Source organism: Erythranthe guttata, chromosome 11, assembly GCF_056151865.1.
Source record: "Erythranthe guttata isolate IM_541 chromosome 11, IM_541, whole genome shotgun sequence".
In the NCBI taxonomy this organism is placed as follows: Eukaryota; Viridiplantae; Streptophyta; class Magnoliopsida; order Lamiales; family Phrymaceae; genus Erythranthe; species Erythranthe guttata.
In genome coordinates, this window is record NC_142543.1 from 7,141,326 (window position 1) to 7,163,434 (window position 22,109).

At 33.4% G+C, this 22,109-nt stretch overlaps 1 protein-coding gene and 1 pseudogene across 1 annotated transcript; both read right to left on the reverse strand.

Annotated features, from left to right (window-relative positions):
* Positions 1 to 16,643: 16,643 nt before the first annotated feature.
* Positions 16,644 to 18,176, reverse strand: LOC105971486 (uncharacterized; annotated as a pseudogene).
* A 9-nt stretch (positions 18,177 to 18,185) lies between these two features.
* On the reverse strand, positions 18,186 to 19,156 carry LOC105958652 (uncharacterized). The gene is made up of 5 exons (XM_012982667.1): positions 19,051 to 19,156; positions 18,769 to 18,865; positions 18,555 to 18,682; positions 18,372 to 18,450; positions 18,186 to 18,273 (listed from the first exon to the last, which is right to left on the reverse strand). Exons 1-5 carry the CDS (start codon positions 19,154 to 19,156, stop codon positions 18,186 to 18,188), a joined length of 498 nt encoding a protein of 165 aa, XP_012838121.1.
* Positions 19,157 to 22,109: the final 2,953 nt, after the last annotated feature.

Here is a 22,109-nt window from a genome sequence, read left to right on the forward strand (position 1 = left end):
AAAACATTTCTCAACTTTTTCGAATTATTCTTTGTGGTTAGAAAACTATAAAACATTTCTAAACTTTAAGACTTGACTAGGGTGAGACCACCTGTTTCTAAATTTGTATGAGATATGCATTAATCACCATTATTTTTTTAAGATTAAATCTAGACCCTAGGAAAATAACATGGCCTATGTTCCAAAAAATGAAGTACTTTACCAAATTATCCTTCGATTTTTTTTTTATTAAATTAATATAAAATAGATTAACATTGAATTGTCTAATTTATCCCTACTATATTTTAATTAAATAATTAATTAAAATTCATTGTGACCGAGTTTTATTTGATAAATATTCGAAAAAAATGCATTTATCAGGGATAGAAATTGTGACATCTTAGTACATTCAACACTCCTAACCATCCAAGTACATTAACTTATTATGATATATTTAACCATAATTGTATATATCGGTAAAACACAATATAAAATGATAATAAATGTAAGTATTTAAATATTGTTAAATAAAATATTAACGACGGCATTCATTATTATTAAACGATATTAAATAAATTATCAACAAATTTAATGTAATAAATTTTGAAACATATAAAGAATTGCAGTTCAATACGCCAAACATCTATCATTAATTATATAATATTAGAAATATTAGTAAACTCCACCATTTAAAAATGTAAAGAATGCTCAATTAAATATTAAAAAATGCATAATTTAATCCAAACTCACTTATGTTATTAAATCGATAGTGTGACAAATCCAAATAAAAAATAAAATAATATGTGTATTTAGAAGAAGAAAAAATTATAACTCATTCCAATTAGTAGTTTTCTTACTTTAAAATAAAATTATACACTACAAATATTATATTGTGAATTTTCTTTTAATATTTAATTTAATCAGATAACAAGATTTGAATCTATTAAGCTCAAATCCTTTCAATTAGTAAACATTATTCAAATATTTGAATCGATTGAATCGATTGCTTAACTATTGACATAACGTGTTACATAATTGATTTAACTATTTATATGTAATGTCTGATATCTTTTTAATTCAATTTTGTCATAAATAACACATGTAAGAACCTACTCGTAAATCGTAATATTTTATCAAAGCGTAATATTTGAACCTATTAAGCTCAAGTCCTTTCAATTCGTAAACATTATTCAAATATTTGAACCGATTAAGCGAGCTCAACTATTGACAAGAACGTCTTAATCAAATTAACTATTATTAATTAAAATGTAATACATTTTTAATTCAATTTTATCATAAAAAAATAATTCCTAAATTACGTAAGAATCAAATCATAAGATTAATTAAAGCGTATGATTTGAATCAATTAAGCGCAAGTCCTTTTAATTTGTAAATATTATTCAAAAATTTGAATCCTTTTATGATAAAATTCAATAACAAAATATACTAAACTTTAACTATACATAGTTTTATTAATACGCTATTGTAAATTATTGAGTTTAACCGATTCAAATATTTGAATATTGTCTACGAATTGAAATGAGTTGAGCTTAATCGGTCAAATCATTGAATATTGTTTTTGAATTGAAAACACATGAGTTTAATTGATTCAAATATTGCGATTTAATTAAATCTTACAATTTTCGATTCAATTCAAACTTCAAATTCTTTCGAAATTCATTTTTAAATTATACGAGTTGATCAGCATTTCTTTAGATTTTTAAATAATATTATATTAAGATTTGTTAGTATGGGATATTTTTAATATAATAATAATAATTATATGAGAATTAATAATTTATTTAACATAATTTATATAAGTTTTATAATCATTATACATTGTATCTTTGTGATATATATTCGTATTGTTGGTCTATTTTCAATTATGTGTTGTGTCTTAATGGTAAGTATTCTCGTATGCTTTCAGATGGTCACAAGTTTGAATTCAAGTTGATGCAATTTTGGATGGGAGAGAGGGTAAAATTGACATTTCATTAATAATTAATAATTACCGATTTTTTCAAAATAATAATTGTACAAAGGGTATTTGCGACAATACATAAATGAGGAAAAAATAAGTTGTGTTGCTGGGACACGTGTCGCATTCTGAAGGGGATATCTCATATAAGTCGTGTTCTTGGGATCTCACGGTAGAAAGACCCTAAACTTTAATATTATTTGTGAAAATATAGAGAAATATTTTAGAGAAGACAATTTTGTTGATTGCTTCATTTGTCATGACAATTAACAAAGACCAAATTCTTATCGCATGTTAAGATTATATTTAGCATTAGAATTAGCATTAATATTTAGATTATTATATTAGTATTCGTATTAGTATTAACATCAATATTAAAATAAGTATTAGTATTAGTATAGGATTAATATTTATATTAGTATTAGTAATTAGTATTAATATTGAGCTAATTGCATCAACCCCCGGTGTAATCTTGAATGGCCGAAAAAGTCCTCATGTTAAAAAATTTAGCAAGAACCCCCTTATGTTATCTTCTATAAAGCACACTGCCCCTTATTTCGTTTTTTGTTGTTGACTTCAATGAAATAACAAAATTACCCTAAATAAAAAATTAAACAAAATCAAAATACCCAACCCAAAAATAAAAAATAAAAATTTTGAAAAAATAAATAAAAAAGGTATCAAAAGAAAAAAAAAAGGAAAAAAAATAAACATCAAATTACTGTACAATTGCTCTTCCACGTCAAACCACCCCACCCCCAACCCAACTCCAAACCCAGACAACTACTTTCCATGAAAGCTCTCTAATGCATCAATCGTAGCACACGTCCAGGAGCCATTGTCTACCAGCAATTGAAAACGTCTGCGGCGGAGGCGTGCGGTGATCTTGACGTCATGAGGGAGGTACGGTGGAATTATGGCTGCGGCTGTGGTGGAGATGGTTATGGCGGTGGCCGTGGTGGAGGTGGTTTTGGTGTCCACCTCATGTACAAATCAAGGTTCACAGAATTTAGAATCGAGTTTTGGGAGGTAAGTTGCCAACCCTCGAACCCGAGAACGATTTGGAGCCGGTTTAGATCTATTTTGTGCTGCCGACTTCCAAACGACGCCGTTTCGAAGTTCGAGTGCTGGTCGGAGTGAGCCCAATGATGCCGTTTCGGGGTAGAAATCGAGATTGATGTTTTCTGATGACGAAGACGTCGGAGATGGTGTGCAGCTAGTTGAGTGAACTTTTTTTATTTATTATGGAGAAGATGGATTTTTTGAAAAGATTAAGGATTGAATTGAATTTTTTTGAAAACTTCATTTTGGGGCATATAGAATTTCGAGGTGAATCTGTAATTTTTTAAATTTATTTAAAGGGCATTTTGGTCCTTTCGGGTCGAAAATACACCCACAGTCGCACAATCCGCGTGTGGAGCACACGATAAGCTGGCAGGGACCTTGTTGCCTTTGACTCTTTTTCATAGGGTTATTGCTAATTTTTGTAACACAACGGTTTTTTCAGCAATTTTGGATTACATAGGGGTGGTTTTTGCAAAAAATCCTATTCATATTAGTATTTGTATTAATGTTAGTATTAGTATTTTTTTTTTTTTTTTTTTGCCAAAGAAATTTTTATTCCATTAAGAGGAAGTACATGGGGACTTGTTAAAACGTTGTGGGCCTACACAAGGAAAGAGTACCCCCGAAATTGACGTGTAAAAATCCAGGGACGAGACGTCCTATCCAACCCACTAGAGTTACAAATGCAGGAAAAACCCTAGCTACCAAGTAAATGAGATATATGATGTTCAAAATTAAGGGCGAAATTTGGAGATTCCTAAGAGATTGCAGTGAAGAGAAATCCATGCATGCAGAACGAGGTAAGTCTCCTTCCCGGAGGAAATCTTGCTTATGTGTGTGAGTATGAGCGTAAGCTGCCAGCCGATCAGCCAACGTATTAGCCTGCCGATAAACGCCAATACCTCCCTTTTATTGTTCGTGCCGTCGCCATTATGGACGAGAATCCGACAATAAAATGTGCGGCCGAGTCCGGTACTACCCCGCCTCCTGTCCCCAGCCATCAACATTTAGTTTATTGCTACATACATCCCATAGGGCATTGCCAAAGACACCAGAAACCCGCACGGCTCAGGGAGGTCCGTTCATGGGGAATACCAAATAATTGGCCATTGTGAGAAACATTTAGAAGAAATGAGCAAGTGAGATACCGACTCCTCATGGGGAAGGATACAACATTGGCATCGAGAAACCCAATATTCCTTTCGACTGAACACGTTGGTCAATGGGAATCGCCTGATGCATGCATGAGTTTCCACATGAAGGCACTAGTTTTATATGGTACAAAGTTCCGCCAAATTCTCCGCGCCCATTCTTTCCCTACTCCGCGATCCCGTATCCAATCCCAATATTCTTTTGTGGAAAACTTCCCTGAATCCGAGAGTGTGAAAATTAAGACTTCAGCCATCAAAGGTCTCAGCCTTATCACATGGATATTAGCGTGTAATTCCGACTTAATAAAAGGTAGGAAGTGCCCAATATTTGTCAGCCCTTCTCGGACCAGCATGTTTTGATCGCAGAACGATGGCTTCTCGAGTCTTTATCCAACCCAGTTTTCGGACCAAAAAGAAACATTTCCTTTGCCAATGATCCAGCGGGGGCGTCGGTTTGTGAAGACGTATATATAGGGGATGTTTGTTTCTATTTCCAAAACAAATTTCCACTTTCATACCATTCATAAAACTGAGATCAGGTTTGTTTGATAATCTTATCCAGAAAATCCCATTTTTTCTTCTCAAATTTCTATTGGAAATACACTATTCATATTTTTTTCAATTTTCAAACCTACTAAAACCTACTAACTAACCTATATATTTTATTCCACCAACTCATTTCTCTCTCCTTTTATTCATCACCCCTCATTAATATTTACTCTCTCTCTCCTCTCATTTCTCTCTCCTCATTAATATCTACACTCTCTCTCTTCTCAATTTCTATTTCTTCTTCTTCTTCTAATAATAATAATAATAATAATAATAATAATAATAATAATAATAATAATAATAATAATAATAATAATAACAAAAATAATAATACTGAAAAAAATTAATATATGATGATGATAATAATAATAATAATAATAATAATAATAATATTAATCATAATAATAATAATAATAATAATAATAATAATAATAATAATAATAATAATAATAATAATAATAATAATAATAATAATAATAATAATAATAATAATAATAATAATAATAATAATAATAATAATAATAATAATAATAATAATAATAATAATAATAATAATAATAATAATAATAATAATAATAATAATAATAATAATAATAATAATAATAATAATAATAATAATAATAATAATAAGTGGCCTTAGAAAGCTAACTTCAATATCTACAACTTTTGTTAAATGCAAAATTGTCAAATTTGGGCTAAAAAGGGGTCAAAACAGTGTTTGAAGATGGCGCATAAGCCCAGATCGCGATCCAGCATTCCGGATCGCGATCTGGGGGGTCCGACAGAGCTGAAATGATTGAAGATCCAGATCGCGATCCAGAAAGCCAGATCGCGATCTGGGGGGTCCGACAGAGCTGAAATGGGTCAAGATCCAGATCGCGATCCACATTCCTGGATCGCGATCTGGCATGGCGGTGGGCAGTTCCCCGAGGCTGCCAGATCGCGATCCAAACAACCCGGATCGCGATCTGGGCACGTTTTTTGAGAAAGATATTTTGTTTTGCAAAGCTTCTTGAGGAAGCTTTGCATTTCACTATAAATAGAAAGGCCCTTTCATTCTTCAGTCTTCTTCGACTTTTGACGGTTTTCGACGGTTCTTCGCGGGAAGCTTCGACGAGGGTTTCGACTCGGGTTTTTCATAAGCTTTTCTTTACGTTTAGTTTATAATTTCTCGTGTGGTTCATTTGGATGCTATGTTTGTAATGAATTGGGCATTTTCTTTTAGGGAAATGAAACCTTGTATATATTGATTTTGATTTCCAGATCTGTGATCTATTTGTCGTTCTTTGATTATGTTTATGTTTTCCTGTATTAAATGCTTTCGATTGTTTGGCCAACAGTTGAGAGATCGGTAGGCAAGCAACCCATCCTAGTCTCCTACCGACTGATTTCCAAAGCAAACGAAAAGTACCATGGGTTGGGATGGTCATTACAAGATTGCAATCTAGTCCATGATATGATTGCAAAGTATGTATCAAGACTGACGGATGGATGCGCAATCTACAAGGCTTTGGATTGGACATAATCCGTCCAAATCGTGTCGAGCCGTCGACTGTAAAACAGGCGCTGAATGGGAGGCAACCCATTATTTATTTTACGTCATTTATTTTGTAAGTTCTCTTTTATTTTTTCATTTTTTGGTTTAAATCTAAATTTCACCCATTTTTCTTGATTTTTTCCGGTATCTCGTCCCCAAGGAAAGAAGAGTAAGAAGTCGGGAAGTCTAGGCAATTCCGGCAATTCGCCCTCGGTGCCAAAAATTGATGGCACCCCGTGCAACCAAAGAACACTTTCGCAACCGTAGAACACTGATCAATCTGCGGCACGACTGTTCAGGGCGTATTTCTTTCTCCTTTCGTTTATTTTTCGCATTGAGGGCAATGCATGATTTAAGTTTGGGGGTGAGTTTAGCTTATTTTGATTTGGTCTTTTGCATGCATATCATATAATTTAGTTTCATTTATGTACTTCAATTTCCGTAATTGTGTTATGTTTGTCACATGCATTTCATTTAGGATCGAGTGTAAGTTGCATTTCCGGATTCTATTGAAGCAAAGCAATTAATGAATTAGTAGATGGGCTAGTTGATTTTAAAATTGAAATTATGGATAACCGGCTAATTATAGATGTACCTTCCGACTGCGTTTTTGCAACTTGTGTGGATAGCCTTTCGAATCCTTTCCGATTAAGCTTGAGCGCACTTTTCTGAGGGGTATAATAGTCTAAGGTTTGGGGGGCGAGTTAGAATTGAATTATGTGTTCACGATTTCCTGTTGTTGGCTAAAAGTTCTATCAATGGTCTTTACGTTTTTATTTTATGTTCGATGTTAAAAAAAAAAAAAAAAAAAAAAAAAAAAAAGAGAAAAATAATAATTTGTGGTATTGTTGTGATTCACGCTCTGATTTCCCCGCCTTTCTGACTCGAGCTTAACCCGTTGGGTGCACCTCGTCGCCTAAGTCTCCCGAGCTGTCGAGCTTGGAGGTTTCTTGGACAAAAGTTCGATAAATGGGTCAGGGAGATAACACAGTGGTGTCGGGCCTTGCACGAGTCACGATTAGGCCCTTTTCAAAAAAAAATGAAAAAAGGAAAAAGTTGTGATGAAAATCACCAAAAATATTGTAGTTGTCATTTCTTTTATTTGAATAAATAGACCTACTTATGCCCAACTCGAGTTTTTGAATTTCTGAATCAAAACTTACTTTTCACCCACATTTCTACTCAAAACCCTCGATAATTGTGTTTATTGTTTAATTACGGATTCTTGAGTCTATCTTTCATTTTGGTGTAGAAACAACTAATTGCGTCGGTAAGAAAGTCGAATACCTTAAGCCGTATGCCATTCTAAGATTTTAGGTTATCTAGCTCGTTTCATCTTTCGAATTAATTGCAATGCTTTGACCAATCTGGCAACTTTGTGGGTGTGTTGTCTGAAAACCCTCACGAGACACAACTCGTCCTTTGGGGGTACCCACGGGTTCAACGGCTTGTTGCATACGCTAAATGCAATCGTGATTCCCTATGTCAGTGGCCTAGATATAGTTTGTTGTTTTGTTTCCTTTTGGTTGTAGGTTCGTTTTGATTTACTCGGGACGAGTAAAGATCTAAGTTTGAGGGTGTGATAAGTGTTCATTTTGCATGATTTTTACTTATCAATTCTTCGAGTTTTGGTCTTCGTTCGTCCGAGTTTTCGGCTTTATTTGTATATATTATGTTGTTTTTGTTTTATTTATATTTTAGGTAAAGAGAAGCTATTTTTGCCGATTCGAAACGATTTTGGAAGCGAAGCCGAAAATCAAACCAAACACGTGCAAAAGTGCATTATCGCGGGTGAGGCACTGTTTCGTATTTCAAGCATAACTTTTGCATACGACCTCCGATTGAGCTGATTTAAGTGACTTTAGAAAGCTAACTTCAATATCTACAACTTTTGTGAAATGCAAAATTGTCAAATTCGGCCTACAAAGGGGTCAAAACAGTGTTTGAAGATGGCGCAGAAGCCTAGATCGCGATCCAGCATTCCGGATCGCGATCTGGGGGGTCCGACAGAGGTGAAATGATTGAAGATCCAGATCGCGATCCAGAAAGCCAGATCGCGATCTGGGGGGTCCGACAGAGCTGAAATGGGTCAAGATCCAGATCGCGATCCACATTCCTGGATCGCGATCTGGCATGGCGGTGGGCAGTTCCCCGAGGCTGCCAGATCGCGATCCAAACAACCCGGATCGCGATCTGGGCACGTTTTTTGAGAAAGATATTTTGTTTTGCAAAGCTTCTTGAGGAAGCTTTGCATTTTACTATAAATAGAAAGGCCCTATCATTCTTCAGTCTTCTTCGACTTTTGACGGTTTTCGACGGTTCTTCGCGGGAAGCTTCGACGAGGGTTTCGACTCGGGTTTTTCATAAGCTTTTCTTTACGTTTAGTTTATAATTTCTCGTGTTGTTCATTTGGATGCTATGTTTGTAATGAATTGGGCATTTTCTTTTAGGGAAATGAAACCTTGTATATATTGATTTTGATTTCCAGATCTGTGATCTATTTGTCGTTCTTTGATTATGTTTATGTTTTCCTGTATTAAATGCTTTCGATTGTTTGGCCAACAGTTGAATTGATTATAAATGGGGATGAAATCGAGAGAGGATTTCTCGTTTGATTTTAGGAAAACATAGCTCGGGTTGTGGAAACGGAGACGTGATGCACCTCGGGTAGCCCTTAAGGACTTGACCTAAATGCTCTCTTAATATCAGGTTCTGAACGGAGACGTCGGACCTGTGGGTAGACTCTAACTACACTGGACACGGGGGTTAGGGTATTTTAGTGTCTGGGTTAGCGAACATAGAATTGACAATAGATTCGGATTTGTATATCTTTATCGATAGTACATTGGTGGATTTTACCCTAGAAGCCATCACACGTCGGAATTCCTCGCTTATACTGGCGGACCGTTGTTTTTATTTATTGTTTCTTTTTTGTTTCATTTTTCCCATCCCTTTCGATCGTCTAGATAAAGTTTATGATAGTATAATAACGGTACTTGGTAGATTAAGGAACTTAATTCCCTGTGGATCGATATCCGGAATTCACTATTTTGCAAAACGCGATACTGTACACTTGCGGTTATTTATACGTAGGTTTTACGCGTATCAAGTTTTTGGCGCCGTTGCCGGGGAATTAGTTAATCTTGAATTTACTAATATCGTTACCAACTATCCTTGCTTTACTTTAGGCATTTTTTTTTTCTTTCATTATTTTTGTTTTGATTTTTTTATTTGTTTTAGCAGATTTGTATACATTGATGGCCTCGATTTATGATCTCTCTCTTGGCGAGATTCAATCCAGAGCTGATTACATTCAACAAGAGTTGGAGGATATTGAAAGACATCGAAGGTTGAACCCAGAAAATGGATTTGCACAGACAAATGAGCACTTGTGCTATTTACAAGACGAACTCCAATTTCTGGCAAATATTTTCAAAAAATTTCAGAGATGTCACATTCACAAACCACATCCGACCATCCTATATGAAGACAACGAGGTAGTTACAGATTTTCGTATGAACGATGAGGTTGAACACCTTGAGGGAATTATTCATCCCAGTTCTGTAGATACTTTTGCGTGTGATGAGAGTGGGATGAAGATGATGGTAGAGGAACTTGACGAACAAAATCCTATCCACATTGCTACTCCGGATTTGAGTGTGAGCGAGGAGACGAGTTTCAAATTTGAGGTAGAGCTTTCTCCAAAGCTCGAGTATCTTGTATACGAGTTTGAGAGATCGGTAGGCAAGCAACCCATCCTAGTCTCCTACCGACTGATTTCCAAAGCAAACGAAAAGTACCATGGGTTGGGATGGTCATTACAAGATTGCAATCTAGTCCATGATATGATTGCAAAGTATGTATCAAGACTGACGGATGGATGCGCAATCTACAAGGCTTTGGATTGGACATAATCCGTCCAAATCGTGTCGAGCCGTCGACTGTAAAACAGGCGCTGAATGGGAGGCAACCCATTATTTATTTTACGTCATTTATTTTGTAAGTTCTCTTTTATTTTTTCATTTTTTGGTTTAAATCTAAATTTCACCCATTTTTCTTGATTTTTGCCGGTATCTCGTCCCCAAGGAAAGAAGAGTAAGAAGTCGGGAAGTCTAGGCAATTCCGGCAATTCGCCCTCGGTGCCAAAAATTGATGGCACCCCGTGCAACCAAAGAACACTTTCGCAACCGTAGAACACTGATCAATCTGCGGCACGACTGTTCAGGGCGTATTTCTTTCTCCTTTCTTTTATTTTTCGCATTGAGGGCAATGCATGATTTAAGTTTGGGGGTGAGTTTAGCTTATTTTGATTTGGTCTTTTGCATGCATATCATATAATTTAGTTTCATTTATGTACTTCAATTTCCGTAATTGTGTTATGTTTGTCACATGCATTTCATTTAGGATCGAGTGTAAGTTGCATTTCCGGATTCTATTGAAGCAAAGCAATTAATGAATTAGTAGATGGGCTAGTTGATTTTAAAATTGAAATTATGGATAACCGGCTAATTATAGATGTACCTTCCGACTGCGTTTTTGCAACTTGTGTGGATAGCCTTTCGAATCCTTTCCGATTAAGCTTGAGCGCACTTTTCTGAGGGGTATAATAGTCTAAGGTTTGGGGGGCGAGTTAGAATTGAATTATGTGTTCACGATTTCCTGTTGTTGGCTAAAAGTTCTATCAATGGTCTTTACGTTTTTATTTTATGTTCGATGTTAAAAAAAAAAAAAAAAAAAAAAAAAAGAGAAAAATAATAATTTGTGGTATTGTTGTGATTCACGCTCTGATTTCCCCGCATTTCTGACTCGAGCTTAACCCGTTGGGTGCACCTCGTCGCCTAAGTCTCCCGAGCTGTCGAGCTTGGAGGTTTCTTGGACTAAAGTTCGATAAATGGGTCAGGGAGATAACACAGTGGTGTCGGGCCTTGCACGAGTCACGATTAGGCCCTTTTCAAAAAAAAAATGAAAAAAGGAAAAAGTTGTGATGAAAATCACCAAAAATATTGTAGTTGTCATTTCTTTTATTTGAATAAATAGACCTACTTATGCCCAACTCGAGTTTTTGAATTTCTGAATCAAAACTTACTTTTCACCCACATTTCTACTCAAAACCCTCGATAATTGTGTTTATTGTTTAATTACGGATTCTTGAGTCTATCTTTCATTTTGGTGTAGAAACAACTAATTGCGTCGGTAAGAAAGTCGAATACCTTAAGCCGTATGCCATTCTAAGATTTTAGGTTATCTAGCTCGTTTCATCTTTCGAATTAATTGCAATGCTTTGACCAATCTGGCAACTTTGTGGGTGTGTTGTCTGAAAACCCTCACGAGACACAACTCGTCCTTTGGGGGTACCCATGGGTTCAACGGCTTGTTGCATACGCTAAATGCAATCGTGATTCCCTACGTCAGTGGCCTAGATATAGTTTGTTGTTTTGTTTCCTTTTGGTTGTAGGTTCGTTTTGATTTACTCGGGACGAGTAAAGATCTAAGTTTGAGGGTGTGATAAGTGTTCATTTTGCATGATTTTTACTTATCAATTCTTCGAGTTTTGGTCTTCGTTCGTCCGAGTTTTCGGCTTTATTTGTATATATTATGTTGTTTTTGTTTTATTTATATTTTAGGTAAAGAGAAGCTATTTTTGCCGATTCGAAACGATTTTGGAAGCGAAGCCGAAAATCAAACCAAACACGTGCAAAAGTGCATTATCGCGGGTGAGGCACTGTTTCGTATTTCAAGCATAATTTTTGCATACGACTTCCGATTGAGCTGATTCAAGTGTCTTTAGAAAGCTAACTTCAATATCTACAACTTTTGTGAAATGCAAAATTGTCAAATTCGGGCTACAGAGGGGTCAAAACAGTGTTTGAAGATGGCGCAGAAGCCCAGCTCGCGATCCAGCATTCCGGATCGCGATCTGGGGGGTCCGACAGAGCTGAAATGATTGAAGATCCAGATCGCGATCCAGAAAGCCAGATCGCTATCTGGGGGGTCCGACAGAGCTGAAATGGGTCAAGATCCAGATCGCGATCCACATTCCTGGATCGCGATCTGGCATGGCGGTGGGCAGTTCCCCGAGGCTGCCAGATCGCGATCCAAACAACCCGGATCGCGATCTGGGCACGTTTTTTGAGAAAGATATTTTGTTTTGCAAAGCTTCTTGAGGAAGCTTTGCATTTCACTATAAATAGAAAGGCCCTTTCATTCTTCAGTCTTCTTCGACTTTTGACGGTTTTCGACGGTTCTTCGCGGGAAGCTTCGACGAGGGTTTCGACTCGGGTTTTTCATAAGCTTTTCTTTACGTTTAGTTTATAATTTCTCGTGTTGTTCATTTGGATGCTATGTTTGTAATGAACTGAGCATTTTCTTTTAGGGAAATGAAACCTTGTATATATTGATTTTGATTTCCAGATCTGTGATCTATTTGTCGTTCTTTGATTATGTTTATGTTTTCCTGTATTAAATGCTTTCGATTGTTTGGCCAACAGTTGAATTGATTATAAATGGGGATGAACTCGAGAGAGGATTTCTCGTTTGATTTTAGGAAAACATAGCTCGGGTTGTGGAAACGGAGACGTGATGCACCTCGGGTAGCCCTTAAGGACTTGACCTAAATGCTCTCTTAATATCAGGTTCTGAACGGAGACGTCGGACCTGTGGGTAGACTCTAACTACACTGGAGACGGGGGTTAGGGTATTTTAGTGTCTGGGTTAGCGAACATAGAATTGACAATAGATTCGGATTTGTAGATCTTTATCGATAGTACATTGGTGGATTTTACCCTAGAAGCCATCACACGTCGGAATTCCTCGCTTATACTGGCGGACCGTTGTTTTTATTTATTGTTTCTTTTTTGTTTCATTTTTCCCATCCCTTTCGATCGTCTAGATAAAGTTTAGGATAGTATAATTACGGTACTTGGTAGATTTAGGAACTTAATTCCCTGTGGATCGATATCCGGAATTCACTATTCTGCAAAACGCGATACTGTACACTTGCGGTTATTTATACGTAGGTTTTACGCGTATCAACCATCCACATTAACTTAGCGTGAAGGCAACTCTGAACTTGCGCCAAACTCCAAATTCCGAGCCCACCCTCGTTAGGAGGCGAACAAATGGATTGCCACCGAACCCAGGGAAACCGAGAACCGCCTTTAGCGCTCCATAAGAAAGACGAGAAAAGTTGCTCGAGCCTTCGGGAAACCTCTTTGGGAACATGAGTACTCGATAAGGTGTACAGGGAATATTAACATTAGTATATTAATTTTAACATTAATATATTAGTTGTAGTATTAGTTATTCAGCGAATTCGAGTGCAAGTACATCACAAAAGTTGTATATTGTGATTGAACAGCACATTTTTTTTTTCATTATTTATATGTACAATTATGTTGCAGTGCTATGTTTATTTATATTTTAGGGTAATTATCTGACTGTTGACTCCATTGTATTATTTTTTTATGAAGATAATTTAATGTAAATTTTATATATTCATTACACTTTCAGGTAACTTATGTTTTAATAGTGTGCATTACTGATTGCATATTAACAATTTTAAATTTGATAGATGAGTTATATGTGATGCCAATGCATGTGCTATAAAACACAACATTGATAACTAAGTTTGTGTTAATGATCCGAGTGCATTAGAGAAGATAATCATACCGTTTGGGAACGACGAGGCATCTTATTTTTTATATCATAGTTGTATTATTTTTTTAATCATTTATTTTGTTAATTTGGTAGTTAAATCAAAGTGAATAAGTATGGTTTTGAATGGATATTATTTTTAATTTTTTTGAATCATATCGTATTATATATTAATTATTTAAAGTTTTTGTTCGAACATTTTATCTTAAACGTATTTTTAATTTTGAAGTTGGCTCCATGCATCGCGGGTGAACTACTAGTTAAATAAATTTTAAATAATTTGTGTGTTATCCTTATATGTCTAATCTAACGAAAGAAACCGTACTTGTCAGTCAATTTTATATTTGTCTTAATTAAAAGGGACAATTAGTGAAACCCCCCTATAGCATTTTTTTAATAAGGATGGATCCAGCCCCTTTTTCCTTATTAGTGATAGGTCCAGTTTTTCTCTTATTCCAAATTTACCCTCCTACTATTCACTACAACTACTTTAATGACTTCTTAATTTTTTTTAATTATATTTTTCGTTTATCTTTTTATTTATTTTTTTAAAAAAATATTTATTTACAAAATTAATCTTTTTTTTTTTTTTTTTTTTTTTTTTTTTTTTTTTTGTTGCTGTTGGGTTTGCAAATCAATTATAATATTTTCGAAAACAACTATAAAATTCCGAAAACAACTATAAAATTTTCGATAACAACTACAATATTTCTTAAACAACTAAAATTTTGTTTTTCTTTTTGACTATTTTGTTCATAATCAACTATAAATTTACCGAAAACAACTATTTTTTTTCTCGCTTTTTCTCCTAATCAACTTTAAGAAAACTCTAAAACAACCACAAAAAATAGTTGTTTTCAATGACAAGTTTACCAAATAAGATCAACTATAAAAAAAATTGAAATCACCTATAAAATATCGAAAACAACAATAAAATCTAGTTGTTTAATGAAATCAACTAAAATTTATCAAAAAAAACTACAAATTGTTAAAAACAACTACAAAAATCGAAAACAACTACAAATTTACAAAATCGACTACAAAATAAACAACTCCAATTTTCTTCTACTTTGCCATGTCTGAGATATGAGTTTTCTTCCAGAGATAGGGCCAAGATACAACTCCGATCATATGAGTTTTCTTCCACAGATCTTCGTAGATTTCGAATGTGCTATGCATAAAATAATCACGATGTCCGCAACTATTTCATACATAAAGACAAACACAAAACAATTCAATAAAAATTCAAATCAGAACACACAATAATATCCAAAATATGTAATAACATCAACAAATTGCTGATTTTCTATTTAAACAAACGCCAGACTCAAATCACAAAATTATTCAACAAATAAGACATGATAGAAATCGAATCATATTGTAATTTGACAATTGAATCAAGATAACAACATCACAACAATTAATCTAAAAAATCAATCAGTTGCAAAATAAAAATAATTAAATAATGACAGAATTTGACAGACAAACCTAAATAATCTCGCTTGCTTCGATCTGGATCTCGTCGTCACCGGTGTTACACCGTCATGAAGGCTAAGAGGTCGTCGACGTCGGATCAGAGTCATGTGACGCTGGAAGTTGTTCCCAAAAAACGGCGGAGAAATGGATTGGAGAAGAAGCTTCGTCGTCTTCTTCATAATTGCCCTTGACCATGGGATTCGCACATAAAAAGGATATTGGGAGAGAAGAAGAGGGATGAAAAAAAATATATAAGATCGTGAGGCGAGGGTGGGGGAGAGGCTGCGTGGCGGAGGTGCAGATCTGTGGCGAGGGAGAGAAAAAGAGAGAGATGCGGCTGGTGAAGAAAAGTGAGGGAAAAAATAGGATTTAATGATAATTAAGGGTAATATAGAGATATCCCTAAAATTCGAATTTATGGTAAATTAAAATATATAATGAGGGGGTTTTCACTAATATGCAAAATGATCTTATATCCATCCTGATATAACTAAATGTGTTGGGGGGTTTTCACTAATAATCCCTAATTAAAAATGTTTGTTTTATATGTTACTAGTAATTATTCTCGTGCGATACACGAAATTGCATTTTAATAGTTCAGAAAACAAAGATCACTTAAATACATGATAATAACAAGTATAATAAGAAATATACTTTACACTTTTATTACAATAGTCATACAAATATGATAATACAAACACATTCCTCAAAAGGTTATACAAAATAATTAGTTGTGATAAAATAAATTTTGATCGTTAAAAAAAAGAAGCAATTATCAAACTAAAAATTTAGAGAGAAAGAAAACATATAAATATAATTAGCAGTTCAAATAAAGTGATTGGTGTTAAATAGATTCTACACGGTTTGGTTTTAATTTTGAACTTTTTATAATTAAAAATAATAACAGTTACAAAAATGCCGTTAGGGTTATTGAGTAATGTTTCTGTGTTTTATATACTAGTAACTTGACCCGTGCGATGCACGGGATTGAACAAACAAACATAACAATCATTAAAAAAAACAGAAATAAAAATGTATTGAATATTTAACTCAGAAATCTAATAAAAACTATATATTGAATATTTTACTGGAAAATCTAATAAAACTCTATCCACCAAAGAATTAATCCGGCCACCAACAGAGTAGTTGTTTTCAACTCTTGAGCCTATGTCACCTGCACCGTAGGACAAAATGAAAGAAAAAAGAACTTTTTTATAAATTGAAAATAAATGTTACAAAGCTCATTTATAAAACTTTGAGGACAAAAAATCCATATATTAATTTAACCAAATATATAAATAACTTACTTAGTTCAGATTTTGGAAAACTTCTTTATCAACGACGTTTGTAGTAGTATTTGAGGTGTTCCCGTCGTTGTTACAAATAAGTATCTTCAAGCCTCTTCGACTCGTAACTCTTGAGATAGCAACATATAATTGTCCATGTGCAAACACTGGTTTCTGAAGATATATACCCACGTGTTGAAGAGATTGGCCTTGACTTTTATTTACCGTCATTGCAAACGAAAGAGTGATAGGAAATGTCGACGCTGGAATTTAAAAGGTATCCTGTTATCGGATGGCGTTAGAGTCAATCGTGGAATAAACACCTTATGACCAATGTTGGTTTCTGATATAATTTTCGCTTCCACGACTCGATTTCCTAATCTTGTAATTGACAGTCGGGTGCCATTGCACAAACCTGAAGATTGGTCTATATTTCTCAACAACATTACCGGAACACCTTCTTTTAGTTTTAATTCGTGATTTGGAAGACCACAAGAATTAACGGTATTCAAAAACTCGGGCGTATAAATATCATCAGGTCTGTCAATGCTTCCGTTTGCTGAACATGTACTATCAAAACTGAGATATGTCTTCATTTCCTTAGGAACCAACGATAGCATGTAATCGTTTACCACGTCAACAATCTCATTTGTCGGAGCCAGTATGGCAGTATGGCCCTGTGTTGCAAATAACTGATATCATCCATATTCTCTAAAAATGATGGGTATGTCTCATTTACAATTGAAGCAAGTGGATCAGCTTACTCTTTTATGAGTAAGTCATCAGGGATTTCAATGCTGACCACCCCGTCATTGGGATCACCTATGGTGCCATCCCCAATACTTAATATTTCGGGAACTGATTTCTATTTGGAATAGAATTTCCTTATCAATCAAAGCATTAATTTCCGCAGGACATCCGTAATTATGGTTTCCCTACAAAAAAATAAAATGGTTATTAGCCTAATGTGGATTTAAATTAAATGTACATAACTTATTACATCAACAATACCTTGTTTGATGCACCACCTAGGAGTTCTGAAGCACTTTTTCCAATTAATTGCATGACAATACGATCAAACATTACGAATGAATTCGATCCAGTACTATCAATGGCACTCACTTGAACTCTGAACATGTACAAAAATATATATTTTATATACAAATTTCAAATACCAAGAGGAATGATGGTTTTCGTAAAATATTACCAAATCAAAGTATAATTACCTTGGTACAGCAGAAACAAACCCGTCACACTCTTCGCACCAATATTTCTTTGAGACAGGTTCGACCTTCCTCACACAATTTTTACATGAAGCATACCACCAATTAGCTGCCGACTCGATTTCCAGAATTTTCGCCAGTACGGATCCAACACATACCTACACTATATATACAACAATCGATTCTTAAGCATTATATTTGTTTAATTAAAAATATATCAGATATATGTTCGACAAATAAACGTACCTTTGTACTCTCAACGCACTCATCTATGGTCATTCCATCTGCCTAGAGTGGATCGTACGATCGAGGCAAAGAAAGTTGGGACGATAATTGACTAACTGATGGGACATAGACTTCTTCGCTCAATGCAAGCCTGTAAAATTTACAGGTATTAAAATATATAACGAATGATTATACTCAAGGTTATATATATATATTAAAAGTTGAATGATCAAATGGTAGTACATATACCTGTAGTCTAAAACTTCTTTCAAATTCGGTTTGATCAGTAGTTGTGATCCATGTCGAACATTTGACAAAGTCGTGCTTCCTAAGTATGATTTTAGGTGAAATAATATACAAAATTATGCATCAATATTTTAACAAATTCCTAAATATGCATCAATATTAGGGTATGTAAATATTAACACGCACCACAATAAGTTTTAGCACTGAAACACTGAAGTATGACCACAGTAGGTCCATTTTGGTCAGCATTCGTTACATATGCATCAATTTGTTCAGCAAATGCTTCCCATAAAGTACATTTAATTGTATTTTTCCTGTAATGTAAAATAAATTACTAAAAATATTATAAGAATAAATCCATATAAAAATTGTAAAAAACAAAATATAATATTTAAATTACTCTAAATCTTGCAGAATAACATCCAAAAGTTTGCTTTTCTCTCCTTTTGTAGTGATCTCCTTTATATGCCCCTTCTCTACCACATGGCCAATTACATCTGTACAAATAAATAAATTAAATCAAATGTACCAGAGTTATATACTGAATCAAATTGCAACATTATTTTGATTACTGAGGATTTCTACATAACCCTTGTGATACAGACGACACAAATATATTAGTGATTAACGGTAAGACAGAACAAACATTTACCAAACTAAGTTATGTGAAACAATTGCGTACCAAATAGTAAATATTCATCCACATTCTTCTTTATTGTGTCGAAAGAAACGAACTTGAAGTTGGTTGTCGGAATATATTCGGCTACTAAATTAGTAACTACACTCATTCCGAAAAAATTGAGCTTAAATTTGTACGTAGATACTCTAAATGGTAAATTTGAATCACCCACCAAGAAATTTTGAAACATATAAGTTTCGCCTTCTTTCACCAATTCCTTAAATTTCATAATGAGATTTTTTTTTTATGGTAGCATGAATACGCATACCCTGTTACAAAATCAATAAAATAGTAAGCTCCTAAATATTGGGAATATAAAACAAAAATAAAAATAAATAAATAGAAAAGAATCCGGAAAAATAAAAACATCACCTTCTCATCCAAAAAAACCATTTGAATGCTACCCGTTTCTGTTTTTCTCCACCTATCTGGCGCTAACCATAGACGAATTACCCGTACAATTATCTTCCAATTAATAGTGCTTGTATCAATTTCATGAAGCAATGAAACCTGTGTAGTTGAATTTCGTGGAGTCATAACTGCTTCAATGAATAAAAATCCTTCAATCCTTCAATCCTTCAATGAAACAAAAATCAGGATATTTAAGATTTGGGTGAAATTGGGCAAACGAACTGAGACCGAAGCAAGTGAAAACAGATTAAATAACAGGGACCAAAGCAAGGGAACGTTAAAAAGAACATGGTTTTTTTTACCTGAGGTGTTGGAGCAGCAAATACAGGGAGAGATGGAGAGAGATACAGAGAGAAATATACTTATAAAGAGTGCTTATAAAGAGTGTGTTGGGAAAACCTAAAAGATATCCACGGATCTATTAAGATATACATATATATTATATTATTGTTCCCGATAAGTCTTTGGGGAAACGTGTGATAAAAAAAATAGAGGAACCGTGTCATTGAAAAGGTGTGGATTTATGCCAATATTTAGGAGATTAGTTGAAGGAATAGTAGAAATTAATATTTAATTACGTGTTTAAATATCAAATTATATGAAATTTAATAAAATATGAAAAAATAGTATTAGAAAATTAATTTAGACTTATGCCAATATTTAGGAGATTAGTTAAATGATTAGCTTGTTTAAATATCAGATTATATGAAATTTAATAAAATATGAAAAAATAGTATTAGAAAATTAATTTAGAATTATGCCAATATTTAGGAGATTAGTTAAAGGATCGGTAGAAACTAATATTTAATTAGGTGTTTAAATATTAGATTATACGAAATTTAATAAAATATGAAAAAATAGTATTACAAAACTAATTTAGACTTGTGCTATTTAACTACGTGTTTAGTTATTAGATTATAGGGAAAATTAATTTAGAATTATGCCAATATTTAGGAGATTAGTTAAAGAATTAGTAGAAATTAATATTTAATTACGTGTTTAATTAATAGATTATACGAAATTTAATAATATGAAAAAAATTGGATTAGAAAATTAAATATTTAGGAGATTAGTTAAAGGATTAGTAGAAATTAATATTTAATTATGTGTTTAATTATTAGATTATACGGAAACTTAATTTAGAATTATGCCAATATTTAGGAGATTAGTTAAAGAATTAGTAGAAATTAATATTTAATTAGGTGTTTAATTATTAGATTATACGAAATTTAATAATATGAAAAAAAAATGGATTAGAAAATTAAATTTAATTCCATTATAACATATCCTCCAAATGAGCGGGAAAAATTGACCTTAGGGTTTTCTAGGGTTTCTCCAGAACCTTTCTTTTGTTAATAAGATAAGATATAGATTAATAGCTTAGAATTCTTTTTTCCACAAAATATTTATTCTATACAATTAAAATAAATCAATAAAATAATAATTAAAAGAACATCGTATTGAATATGCTAATATAAATAAAATAAATTAAATACTAAAAATTTAGGAAAGTTGGTCAAATATTTTTTCTTAAAAAACTTAATTGATACACAAAATAATTATGACAAACAGTTGAATAGGAAGACAAATTATAAAATAATTCATACACATGATAATATTTTTTGATTTTTTAAAATATAAAATTCATGAAGAATATATATATATATATATATATATATATATATATATATATATATATATGTAATGTTTAAATGTGTATACAAATACTAAATAGGAAACAATTTAAATTGATACTAAAATAACAAATGTCAACTATGATATTGACTAATACACATGTATCAATTGAATGTCAACTAAGTAATTTGAGCAAATTGGGATAGTTACAGTTTTGGTCCCCCAAGTTTGCACGTTTTTCACTTTTGTTCCCCCATTTACCGCCGTCAATAAAATACACACTAATGTTGTCAGATTTTAACACATTTAGTCCATCCGTCTTTTTGACCGTCAAGAATTAACGATCAACTGTAAATTAGGGCTGAATTTGGGATTTTTCATTGAGAAAATTGCACTCAGACCCCTGCATTCTTTTAAAATATTTTAAAAACCCCTAAAAATTTATTCAACCATAATTTAACTCCAATTTCATCATTTAATCAATTTTGACAAACGACCACGATTTTTACCACCATTACCGTTGACATTTGACCGCCGTTGATTTTTTTTGTGACTTTTTTTTTCGGCAATCAATTTTTTTAATACTGTTTTTGACGCGGGTTCACCGACATTGTATTCTCGGTTAACAGTGTTGAATTTTTCATTTTTCTTGATTTTTTTGAAATTTTTCATGTGACTTTTTTTTTCCGATTAACACAATATTATTACTGTATAACACAATAATAATACTATATTAATATCTAGTATTGTAATATTAAAATTACAAACTTCAAACAAAATATTTATCTAAAATTCTGGGGCCTAAATACAATTTAAAAAATTCTAAAATCCATAATTTTTTCCCCTCAATTTTTTCTTCGTGGAACCGCCAGTGCGTCCCAAATTTCTTCCGGAAAAAACATGAAGAAGATGAATTAGGCATGTGCGGAGTAATTTGGAAATGAGATAACCACTTTAGTACAACGGTTTTTGGGGCTAACACCGGCTGATACGAACCCCGTAGAACTTATTACGGG